General features: G+C 44.4%; 1 protein-coding gene across 1 annotated transcript; it reads left to right on the top strand.

Moving 5' to 3' along the window:
* The first annotated feature begins 2,633 nt into the window (after positions 1 to 2,633).
* Positions 2,634 to 12,965, top strand: LOC118114732 (serine/threonine-protein phosphatase 2A catalytic subunit beta isoform). Its single transcript, XM_035165351.2, has 8 exons — positions 2,634 to 3,045; positions 6,033 to 6,071; positions 6,812 to 6,982; positions 8,889 to 9,062; positions 9,268 to 9,357; positions 10,865 to 11,026; positions 11,970 to 12,088; positions 12,253 to 12,965. The coding sequence occupies exons 1-8, from the start codon at positions 2,944 to 2,946 to the stop codon at positions 12,323 to 12,325; spliced, it is 930 nt and encodes a 309-aa protein (XP_035021242.1). The 5' UTR covers positions 2,634 to 2,943; the 3' UTR covers positions 12,326 to 12,965.
* The last annotated feature ends 187 nt before the right edge of the window (positions 12,966 to 13,152 follow it).

The raw sequence follows: 13,152 nt of genomic DNA, 5'->3' as shown, positions 1-13,152 counted from the left end.
ACAGTTCATCATGTGTCCTCTACAGTTCATCATGTGTCGTCTACAGTTCATCATGTGTCCTCTAGGGTTCATCATGTGTCCTCTACAGTTCATCATGTGTCCTCTAGGGCTCATCATGTGTCCTCTACAGTTCATCATGTGTCCTCTAGGGTTCATCATGTGTCCTCTACAGTTCATCATGTGTCCTCTAGGGCTCATCATGTGTCCTCTAGGGTTCATCATGTGTCCTCTACAGTTCATCATGTGTCCTCTAGGGTTCATCATGTGTCCTCTAGGGTTCATCATGTGTCCTTTACAGTTCATCATGTGTCCTCTAGGGCTCATCATGTGTCCTCTAGGGTTCATCCTGTGTCCTCTACAGTTCATCATGTGTCCTCTACAGTTCATCATGTGTCCTCTACAGGTCATCATGTGTCCTCTGCAGTTCATCATGTGTCCTCTAGGGTTCATCCTGTGTCCTCTACAGTTCATCATGTGTCCTCTACAGTTCATCATGTGTCCTCTACAGTTCATCATGTGTCCTCTACAGTTCATCATGTGTCCTCTAGGGTTCATCCTGTGTCCTCTACAGTTCATCATGTGTCCTCTAGGGCTCATCATGTGTCCTCTACAGTTCATCATGTGTCCTCTAGGGTTCATCCTGTGTCCTCTACAGTTCATCATGTGTCCTCTACAGGTCATCATGTGTCCTCTACAGGTCATCATGTGTCCTCTGCAGTTCATCATGTGTCGTCTGCAGTTCATCATGTGTCCTTTACAGTTCATCATGTGTCCTCTAGGGCTCATCATGTGTCCTCTACAGTTCATCATGTGTCCTCTAGGGTTCATCCTGTGTCCTCTACAGTTCATCATGTGTCCTCTACAGGTCATCATGTGTCCTCTACAGTTCATCATGTGTCCTCTGCAGTTCATCATGTGTCCTCTGCAGTTCATCATGTGTCCTCTACAGTTCATCATGTGTCCTCTACAGTTCATCATGTGTCGTCTACAGTTCATCATGTGTCCTCTAGGGCTCATCATGTGTCCTCTACAGTTCATCATGTGTCCTCTACAGTTCATCATGTGTCCTCTAGGGCTCATCATGTGTCCTCTACAGTTCATCATGTGTCCTCTAGGGTTCATCATGTGTCCTCTACAGTTCATCATGTGTCCTCTACAGTTCATCATGTGTCCTCTAGGGCTCATCATGTGTCCTCTAGGGTTCATCATGTGTCCTCTAGAGTTCATCATGTGTCCTCTAGGGTTCATCATGTGTCCTTTACAGTTCATCATGTGTCCTCTAGGGCTCATCATGTGTCCTCTAGGGTTCATCCTGTGTCCTCTACAGTTCATCATGTGTCCTCTAGGGTTCATCATGTGTCCTCTACAGTTCATCATGTGTCCTCTACAGTTCATCATGTGTCCTCTGCAGTTCATCATGTGTCCTCTAGGGTTCATCATGTGTCCTCTACAGTTCATCATGTGTCCTCTACAGTTCATCATGTGTCCTCTAGGGTTCATCCTGTGTCCTCTACAGTTCATCATGTGTCCTCTAGGGCTCATCATGTGTCCTCTAGGGTTCATCCTGTGTCCTCTACAGTTCAGCATGTGTCCTCTAGGGTTCATCATGTGTCCTCTACAGTTCATCATGTGTCCTCTAGGGCTCATCATGTGTCCTCTACAGTTCATCATGTGTCCTCTAGGGTTCATCCTGTGTCCTCTACAGTTCATCATGTGTCCTCTGCAGTTCATCATGTGTCCTCTACAGTTCATCATGTGTCCTCTACAGTTCATCATGTGTCCTCTGCAGTTCATCATGTGTCCTCTAGGGTTCATCATGTGTCCTCTACAGTTCATCATGTGTCCTCTACAGTTCATCATGTGTCCTCTACAGTTCATCATGTGTCCTCTACAGTTCATCATGTGTCCTCTACAGGTCATCATGTGTCCTCTACAGTTCATCATGTGTCCTCTACAGTTCATCATGTGTCCTCTACAGGTCATCATGTGTCCTCTACAGTTCATCATGTGTCCTCTACAGTTCATCATGTGTCCTCTACAGTTCATCATGTGTCCTCTACAGTTCATCATGTGTCCTCTGCAGTTCATCATGTGTCCTCTACAGTTCATCATGTGTCCTCTAGGGTTCATCATGTGTCCTCTACAGTTCATCATGTGTCCTCTACAGGTCATCATGTGTCCTCTGCAGTTCATCATGTGTCCTCTAGGGTTCATCATGTGTCCTCTACAGTTCATCATGTGTCCTCTACAGTTCATCCTGTGTCCTCTACAGTTCATCATGTGTCCTCTGCAGTTCATCATGTGTCCTCTACAGTTCATCATGTGTCCTCTACAGGTCATCATGTGTCCTCTGCAGTTCATCATGTGTCCTCTAGGGTTCATCATGTGTCCTCTACAGGTCATCATGTGTCCTCTACAGTTCATCATGTGTCCTCTACAGTTCATCATGTGTCCTCTACAGGTCATCATGTGTCCTCTACAGTTCATCATGTGTCCTCTACAGTTCATCATGTGTCCTCTACAGTCTCCTGTGGTCGTCCCCGCTCCTTTACACCGCCTTGCAGTCCCCTGTCTGTCCACATGTTGTCGCTGGTGCGCTGGCTGAGCGCTGCTGAAATGCCCGGATGTTGTGGTAGCTAGCTCCTTCAGTGAATCGGCTAACCGCTGCGACGCTGCTGTTCGTGCCGCATCGGGGACTTTCGACCTTTTCTCCTCCCCCGGTTCACACAGGCTGCTTTTTAACGTCGGTAATTCGACATCGCTCATTTATCATGACAGAAGCTGACTGAAGGGCTCGTGAAGTTTAGGTCTTGTTGATTTTCCAGCCGGTTTGGCGGGACTAGATCGGGTTAACAATACGACGAGCTAAAGGCTAAAGCAGCTAGCGCCACAGGCCAGTCTGTTTTTTTCCAGGTAGCTAACACAGCTAGCTTAGCAGCTGTCATGGAAGACAAATCCTTTACTAAAGAACTAGACCAATGGATCGAACAGCTAAACGAGTGTAAGCAGCTCTCGGAAAACCAAGTCCGGACGCTCTGCGAGAAGGTAAGTGGCTCACACCGGGTTCGGTCCGTGTCGGGCGGCCTCGCTCTCAGTGTGGCCTGGATTGCGAAAGCGGCTCCGACTAATTCCTGGAATGAGGTTACAGCAAGGCGGCTATTTTCGCCCTGTTTTCGATCGGTCATCCTGCGGCTCTGTGTTCCACAGCCCCGCGGTCAGAGCCAGATCCACTTGCATGTTCACACCCGAGAATTCGGCTTAATGCTCTGACCGAGCCCCCGGTACGGTACTGGTGGAGACGGTTTATCCGGCGACCGTCGTCTCTGAGAGGCCGAAAATTCGCATCCTTTACATCATTACCAGCAAGTAGTCGGAGCCCTTTTTACTGCTCGTTGATTAACAAGGAACAGCGCAGGACTGGGCTAGTGTTTGAATCTGCGTGTTTATTCATATTTGTGTGTTCTATGTAAAAACACAGAAATAAGTGCATGTGATGATTCGCACCGCGCCTCGTCGCTTTCACGGTGAATGGATGAGTTGAGTCTCAGGTTTCAGGCGTCACCTCGGGTTGGTTGCACCAGAAAGTCGGTCTGAAACTGTTATCACAACACTGATCCTGCACCGACACATCCCGGTACCGACTGGGACAGACAACACTGATCCTGCACCGACACATCCCGGTACCGACTGGGACAGACAACACTGATCCTGCACCGACACATCACGGTACCGACTGGGACAGACAACACTGATCCTGCACCGACACATCACGGTACCGACTGGGACAGACAACACTGATCCTGCACCGACACATCACGGTACCGACTGGGACAGACAACACTGATCCTGCACCGACACATCACGGTACCGACTGGGACAGACAACACTGAACCTGCACCGACACATCCCGGTACCGACTGGGACAGACAACACTGATCCTGCACCGACACATCCCGGTACCGACTGGGACAGACAACACTGATCCTGCACCGACACATCCCGGTACCGACTGGGACAGACAACACTGAACCTGCACCGACACATCACGGTACCGACTGGGACAGACAACACTGATCCTGCACCGACACATCGGGCACCGACTGGGACAGACAACACTGAACCTGCACCGACACATCACGGTACCGACTGGGACAGACAACACTGAACCTGCACCGACACATCACGGTACCGACTGGGACAGACAACACTGAACCTGCACCGACACATCACGGTACCGACTGGGACAGACAACACTGATCCTGCACCGACTGGGACAGACAACACTGAACCTGCACCGACACATCCCGGTACCGACTGGGACAGACAACACTGATCCGGTCCGACTGGGACAGACAACACTGAACCTTCATGGACAAAAGTCAAATGATCTGAAATCCTGTCCAATCAGATAAGTCAGGATGCAGCACATGGTTCCAAGTCATCTGAGATTTACGTAGTCGGAAATGGCTGGACGTGTGTGTGTGTGTGTGTGTGTGTGTGTGTGTGTGTGTGTGTGTGTGTGTGTGTGTGTGTGTGTGTGTGTGTGTGTGTGTGTGTGTGTGTGTGTGTGTGTGTGTGTGTGTGTGTGTGTGTGTGTGTGTGTGTGTGTGTGTGTGTGTGTGTAAGTGTGTTTGTGTATGTATGTATGTATGTATGTATGTAGCATGCACTGTGTAAACTCAGGAGGACGTATAGCGCATATTAGTGTTACACCTCATACATATGTTTTCCTGTTTATCAAGTGTTTATCATTCTCTGCTCATCAAGTTTAAAACACCAAGTCTTTACACTTAACAAGAATAACATTGAAATGTAAAGTGTTAATTGTTGATAATCATTTTAATATAATTTCTGTCCGTAATAAAACTGGACTTATTCAGAATGAACTGTATTTGTTGGACAATGATAACAAGTCATTTGAAGATGTCACATTTAGCTCTGAGATATTTCTACAAATCTTTTGTTTCATTGACTCAATAAGCGATTCATTGAAAAAGATCATTCATGATTATTCTTGCAGCTCTACCTGCAACTGAGTTATTTTCTCTGAAGAAATAACAATTAGTTGATATAATACTTGTCCTGAGTCATAAGTTCATGACTTGTACGTTCAGTATGAAGAAATAATGTCATCGTCTTTTCGTTTAGAGAAATCCGTGATTTTGTTTGTGTCCAGCACCTCCAGCCCTGATATCAGTCAGATGTGTGCTGGTGTCGAAGGCAGCAACGTCATTGTCTTCATCAGTAATTCATCTGCAAATTTATAAGTTTGGTCGATTAAGTGTCTGAAATGTTGAGATATTGACTTTGCAGAGTCAAAGGTGCCGTCCTCAAATGTCTCGTTTGGTTTAACTGAAAATGTCCCGAGTCCAGATTGTGATGCAGAGGCTGAACTGTGTCGTTTCTGTCCAATAATAGATTAATCGTCTTGTTGAGAGGTTGTTGGTTTCTCCACGAGGGGATCAACAGAAAAATGAGCAAGTCTTCCATAAATCATTTTCTCCTTGTTTTAGACAAAAATAATTTGAAGATGTCACATTTTAAAATGAAATTTCAAGGGTTGATTTAAAAAAAAAAAAACTATCTCCAGTGAATAATCATGATAAAACATGTTGGAAGCAGATGTGGAATTTGCAGTCACCTATTGAAGCCTTTTAATTGATGAAATTAATGCGACTCGTGTTTTGAACGAGCGTTGAATGATTTTCCCAGAGGCCGAAACTTAAAAAAGTTGTATTTCTTATTTAGTAAATTACAATAAATATAATCAAGTTTGAGATTCTTCCACTGATGCAGCCGTTGCAGGTTTTCTTTTTAATCATCTCTGGCTGTAACTAACCTCAGATGATTTTTCTGATTAACTGGAATGTGACGGAAGTGACACATTCACTCATCCCCTAACCCTTTATATTTATGATTTTTGCTTGGCTTGTGTTTGAAGAGTTTTATTGGACCTCACGACTGCTCACTTTAGTTTTACATAAAAAGATCAGTCATCTAATAATGAATGTGTGTCTCTGTGTTCTCTGCAGGCCAAGGAGATCCTGACCAAGGAGTCCAACGTGCAGGAGGTGAGATTCACACGCGTCTGGTTCTTGACTTTACCACAGAAAAATGGAACCTGATTAAAATATAGTTTTATAGGAATAATTTGCTGAAACAACAAAAGATGCACAAACACCAGCAGAGAAACAACAGGACGACTCTGTTCAGCCGAACCTACAGCAGAAAAGAAACTAGATCATTTATCTCTCCTGGTGAAAGTTTCTGTATTTCTGAAAACATATCACCTACTTCTGAATCTCACTGTTTGCTCCTGTTGAGTGTTTAGAGCCTCCGCTGTCTGAACAATATCACAACCTGCGTGAGCCTCAAGTACTCACACTCACTCTCTCTCACACACACACACATCACTCTCTCTCACACACACACACACACACACACACACACTCTCTCACACTTTGAAACACCACCTAACTGAAATATCCATGTCCATTTACCATGGAATTTCCACGAAAAAACAAAACGATAAATCCCATTCACTTCAACACACTCCTTTTCTATAAAATATTTGAACATACAAAGTAAACAGTGGCTATGTAGCCTTTAAGTAGTTTAAAAAAGAAAAGACTTAACATTGTAAAATGGATCAGTCAGAAATATTGATCTGTCCTTGGAGCAGGGAAGCTTCAGTCTGAAGTAGCTTTGGAGAAGATTTACCTTCAACAGCAGCTTGATCTCAGTAGGACTGTGAATAGGGTCAGTGTTAAGTTTACTCAGTAATGATGCCGTCCGTCCCCCCCCCCCTCAGGTGCGATGCCCGGTGACGGTGTGTGGCGATGTCCACGGTCAGTTCCACGACCTGATGGAGCTGTTTAAGATCGGAGGCAAGTCTCCCGACACCAACTACCTGTTCATGGGAGACTACGTCGATAGAGGCTACTACTCCGTGGAGACGGTCACGCTGCTCGTCACGTTAAAGGTAAGCGACATCACCGTCTGTCTGAAGCTAGTAGACGATGCTTTCAGGGCGGTTATATAATTGTTGCTCTTTTTATCACAACTAATTTTCTTTCATATTATTAATAAGTCCGAACCGTTGAAACCTGCAAAACCCTGATTTTAATGTCAACAGTTTTATCGACTTGAGGATAAATTAAACTTTTCATCAATTTTTCGTCACACAACCTTCATCCAATCAGCTGCAGCCTCTCGACTGAAACATCAAACCCCTCCTTTTTTTATTTCTTTTGAACAATGTGTAATTTTTTTCTGGACATTGCAAAATGTAGCACGGGCAGAAAGCTCCTGAAGCGTAAATCACCAGGAAAAACACCAGAAAGGGAAACTCTGCTACTGAAAGAAGTCAATCGCCCTTTTTTTTGCAGGTTCACCCACATTCCCCAAAACTGCATATACCCATTTATTTAGGTGAAAAAGAGTGTGAACAGAGATTATTACTGATAAAGAGCTGAACCCTTCATGTGTACGTGGGTTCTTTTCAGTTTTAAATATAAAGGAATCAGTGGGGATGAAGCCTGAAGCTCCTGTCGTCACAGAACAGCACGAAACCACTGCTGGTCTTTTTTCAGAATTTAAAATATTGCAGCAACACGTTCAGATGTTGATTCTCAGTCGGTTCCTGCTCTCGGTGGACATTTTGTTTTATCAAGACAGATCTGATCAGCAGGACGCTGAACCTGCATCAGTGTATCTAAAAATAATCAGAATTGAATTTGCTCCGACAGAAGAGAACAAACAGGCCGGATCTTCGTCAGCTTCAGAATTCAACTCCTGAAAAGTTCATGTTATGAGCAGACGCCACGCTCCCTGGTCTGAAAGCGTCTGTCGTCAGTGTCTGTGCTGATGTTTTATTGCTTCATAAACGTCTTGTTAAAACCCAGCGCAGCAATCTGTCAGCTGACAGTACAGATGAGCAGGAAGCTAATAATTCTCCCATACACAGATACGTTATGTATTTTATCTTTATTATGATCCTGCCAGATCAATAAAGTTGTTCCATACATTTTGTCCCATAAAACGTCCGCCTGGACGTTCAATCTGAAAAGAAAGTAAAGTCGTCGTGTTACAGCCTCAGTGTTTGACTTGTCACCACTCTTGTGTTTGACACATTTCCCTTATGAAGCACCCACGTCTGCACGTTTGTATGGAAGGTGCTTTATAAATACAGTTGAGTTGAGTTTAGGGTCCAGCGTTGATGAAACAGGGAGTAGAGGTGGCTGTGGATGAGGAGCAGAACGGTCGTCCACCCTCCAGAAGGTCGGCGGTTCGATCCCAGTCTTTCCCATCTGCATGCCGAAGTGTCCTTGGGCAAGATACTGAACCCCGAATTGCCCCTAATAGTTATCGGAAGTCTCTTCTTCAGCTAAATGATATGCATGGTAAACATGAGGAGTTTCACTTAGTGCTTTGTTTGGTTGCTGAAATAAGAAACTGGAGGATTCAACCAATCACAAATGTTCAGAAATAAACTCCTGGAAGTTGAAGTAGATCCGTGTCCCTGTGGAAACGTAGAGTTCCTCCAAAGGTTCCTAGCTCCTGCAGTAGAAACACAGCTTCACTGCATCTGAAGAAAATCTCAGATTTATTATTATCGCACGAGGAAATTAGTTTTACAGTGAGGTAGCAGCAGTGTTTTTAAAAGTGTACATATATATATTTTATATATACTAATGTATAAAATACTACAGTTTGATTAACAATAAATAAACCCAATAAAAATACAGCATCAGCACCAGATCAATGGTAATAATATTAAACATAATTAATGGCTTTGGACTTTTTTAATCGTCTGATTCTGGTCAAAATGTCAATAATTTGTCGTTCCAGATTTTAATTTGTTTCTTTTATTCTGTCTTGTCATCAAGGTTCGTTTCCAGGAGCGAATCACCATCCTGCGAGGGAACCACGAGTCGCGGCAGATCACGCAGGTCTACGGCTTCTATGATGAGTGTCTGAGGAAGTACGGCAACGCAAACGTCTGGAAGTACTTCACAGACCTGTTCGACTACCTGCCGCTCACTGCGCTGGTTGACGGACAGGTATTGAATGACAGCATCTTGTTTTTGTAGTGTGATGTATTCCCTCTCGGACAGGAAGTTGTCACGGTGTGAGGTCCCGGCTGAATGTGACGTCCTGAATCTGAGTAACATGCATCTTGATGAAATCTCGTCTGAGAAGCAGACGACTGGAAGATAAAAGAAAACGTCAGCAGATGAATGTTGATTTCTTGTGATTTTGTTTCAGATCTTCTGTCTCCACGGAGGTTTGTCTCCGTCCATAGACACTCTGGATCACATACGAGCTCTGGACCGCCTGCAAGAAGTCCCACATGAGGTACACGCTCTCTGAGCCACTGGGTCCTGCTGGAAACAGGAAACAGAGTTTTGTTATAGTGCGTTTGTTGGGGACTGTTTTCAGCATCTGACTAATCCACATGTTGGTGCACACGCACGTTAAAGACCTTCAGCGTTGATCATCACCGGGTTTATGTTTTATTCTTCTGCATTGTATCCTAGTTAACAAATATTATATCAAGTGTATATTTTTCAACGGTCTGCGATGCATCACTACGTCACCAGGACGTGGAGCTACACTCGGACACTAGTGCGTTGCTGGTTCACGTCCAACCAGACGTGCCCAAATAGAAGCAGAATGTTTATTTTTGAACGTATATAACCAAATACATTTTTTAAAAGATGTAAAAAGACTAGAGATGCTCTGATACCATTTTCTCTTCCTGATAGAGAATCGATCTGATAGCAATGCATTTAAAAAAACGTTTGTTAACGGCTGCCGTTCGTCCTTCGTCTTGAACTCCTCGTGTTCTTTCATGTGATGGTTCCTCAAATGCTTTGAGATCGTTAGTGTTGTAATTGACAAAACTAGTTTCTCCTCTCAAAACTGAGGGATTCATACACATATTCATGTGCATGACACAGTTTTACTTGTACTCCAGCATGAAATACATCCATATTAATGACATGTTAGCTAGCTCTGGCTAACGCTACTCTGCAGGAAATCACTTCCTCTTCTTTGCTGCTCTAAAAATAACACTTCTCAGTGGCAGTACAGTAGGGCTGGGCAATATGGCCTAAAATAAATATCGCGATACACAATATATATCTCGATATTTTTGAAATCTCCTCTAAATCACTGTAGAAATGTTAAATTCATAAAAGTCCACAGGAAGTGGCGGAGCTAGCGGATGTTAGCATTTCCAATGGTCCCTGAATGCACCTCCTAGAAAACGGACATCGGACCCATTGCATGAACACGTCCCACAACACAACACACACACACACACACACACACACACACACACACACACACACACACACACACACACAAGCCGCTCACGTTCATCATTTGTAAACTGATTAGTTCAGTTTTCACAAAGAATATGAACAATCTGTCAATAACCGTCTGTGAACACGTCAACTCGCTGGGACTCGTCTCTCTCTCCAAGTCTCTGAGCCCCTCCCCTCCTGATACTAAAATACATGAAGGGGAGTTTCCTGGACAGGGCGGGGGGGTGAGCAGAAGAGAGGGAGTGAGAGTTTCATGCTGACGGCTGAGAACATTCACGTGAAATTTTATACTCTATAGTCATTTTCTACATGGCACGTGGTACAAGCTGCGGCACATGGAGTTTATCTGATACATCGCCTACAGTACAACAACTTCTGGTTTGGAGTAATTAAGACTTTAAGTAAGAAAATTCAGTGTAATCTGACTTTAAAGACGTGCTGCCGTCTGACCAGGCACTTCCAGGGGTATCTGAGGAGTTTGTGATGGTGGTATAAGAACTTCTCGCTGTGAAACTGGAGTGTTTCTCTCTCAGGGCCCGATGTGTGACCTGCTGTGGTCGGACCCTGACGATCGCGGTGGGTGGGGCATCTCCCCCCGAGGTGCCGGTTACACCTTTGGACAGGACATCTCTGAAACCTTCAACCACGCCAACGGCCTCACGCTGGTGTCCCGTGCCCATCAGCTGGTCATGGAGGTAACACACACACACACACACTAACTGCTCAGAGACAGTCTGACCAAACTCAATAAAACAAACCAAATGGTTGTTTAGTTGAATTGAGAAGACGCAAACAAATTTTTAAATGAACTTTTCTTCAAATGTGACTTTGTGCTTCATGAATTAAATATCACTGATGGAGACGCAACACACACAGGACATAGTTGTTTGTATTTTCACAGCCAGTTTTGAATTAATTCATTTCTTCTAAAATGAACTGAAGATGGAATTTACCCTCAGGTGCTTTGAGATTTTTTCAAACAACTGTCAAACTCATGTTTTCTTTTTTTTAAACATTTTTGATAAATATCCAGTTGTGACTAAGCTACAGTCGGAGACTTTGTCGTCCGTGTGAGACTTAATGTAAAAATGACAAATGACCTGAAATGTTGTTCTCTGGAGAAACACACACACTCGTATCTGAAGCGTGACTCTGAGTGTATTTTAGTCAAGTTGGCACAGACGCTCAGGCACAAGTGGACTGAAGGATCCACAGAAATCAGTGTCTCCATGGTAACATGATGGAGGTACCAGGGTGCAGTTCTGCTCCGTCGCTATTTCTGGAGCAGCTTCGCTCCAGGTCATGCTTCTTTCAGATGAGATTCAGCTGCAGCAGCGAGAGCCTGATAGAATCTTTACATTTACACCTGAAGGGAAACTCTCGTCACACAGCGTCAGACCCTCTGAAAACAGCCGGGGGTTATGGATGGATGATGATGGATGATTGAAGGATTGAGACTCAGCTGATATCTCAAGTCTGTCTTAAGGAGATTTCTTCACATTTTGACCAGTTCTCACTTGGACTCAAAGATGAACTGATTAGATTTCAGAGGTCAAAGGTCACAGGGACCTCTGAACATGTTGGTGGAGGCAAACCACCACAGGACGTTAATTCAAGTTGTTTGTTTGTGCCGTTCAGGGCTACAACTGGGGTCACGATAAGAACGTGGTGACCATCTTCAGTGCTCCAAACTACTGCTACCGCTGTGGAAACCAGGCGGCCATCATGGAACTGGATGACACTCTGAAATACTCTTTGTAAGTAGATGATTCCAGCCGGAGCTGCTTCGATTCAAACACACACACGTGTTCATGGAGTTGAGAGGCAGTTCCATTAAACATGAGAACAATCGTAATCCCAAACTTTAATCACGTCTTTTTTTGTGACCTCGTCAATAACTGAACACTTTCTGCCTCCTCAGCCTTCAGTTTGACCCCGCCCCCCGTCGTGGCGAGCCCCACGTGACCAGACGCACTCCTGACTACTTCCTGTGAATGTCCAAAGCCGTCCCTGTCAATCATCCACGAAGCTCCACCCCCTCCCCCCCACCCCCTCATTTTGGATGGAAAGAAGATATTAATGATGATACTGTACCAGGGAGAGTAGAAACAAACGATTGGCTGACGAATCCAGATTTTAACAGAGAGAAACGTAACGAGCGGCGCCCTCTACAGTCGTGTCTTCAGTATGCTGTCATTAAAAACAACACGTTCAACGATGATGATCTACTTTCTTCTTTTGTTTCTTACATGTTTGAAAACGAGATAATAAAACTACCAACGTGGACCAAATGTGCCATATTCTGATCCTTCTACCACAACGCGCAGGCTTCTTTTCTTTTCCGTTTGTTCTTCTGTTTGTTTCTGTTGTTTTTTTTTAGACCAGCACTAAAACCCGACCACCCTGACGTCACCTCCACTCATCACATCACATGGCATAAACAGTTTGTGCTTTTTTCTGTTGCGAGATCATTTTAAAAAAGGTGGAGGGAAAAAAAGAAAAGTTTGCTTCAAGTAGTACAGCTGTGAGTTTTAGCTGTCCAGGCTGCAGCCGGTCGTCATCTCAGCAAGTATATTACTGTAATTTGAATAAAGACAACAGACGTATGAAATAAAATGTCCTATTGACAAACTACTGAGCTGCGTCAGTGTCGTTTCTTCAGGCTTTGAGCTGTTCCCAGAAACGAACTGGGAAATGTTTGTCTACCTCTCTGAAGAAGAAGCAGGAGATGGACCGGACCAGACTCGCAACAGGAAAAGTTCCAGAACATTTCAGGAACGTTACATTTTGTACTTTGCATCATGTACATATATTATAAACA

The sequence above is a fragment of the Hippoglossus stenolepis genome, chromosome 9 (assembly GCF_022539355.2).
Source record: "Hippoglossus stenolepis isolate QCI-W04-F060 chromosome 9, HSTE1.2, whole genome shotgun sequence".
NCBI classification, from domain to species: Eukaryota; Metazoa; Chordata; class Actinopteri; order Pleuronectiformes; family Pleuronectidae; genus Hippoglossus; species Hippoglossus stenolepis.
Note: the sequence above shows the minus strand (reverse complement) of the source record. Positions and strands in the feature narration are given on the sequence as shown.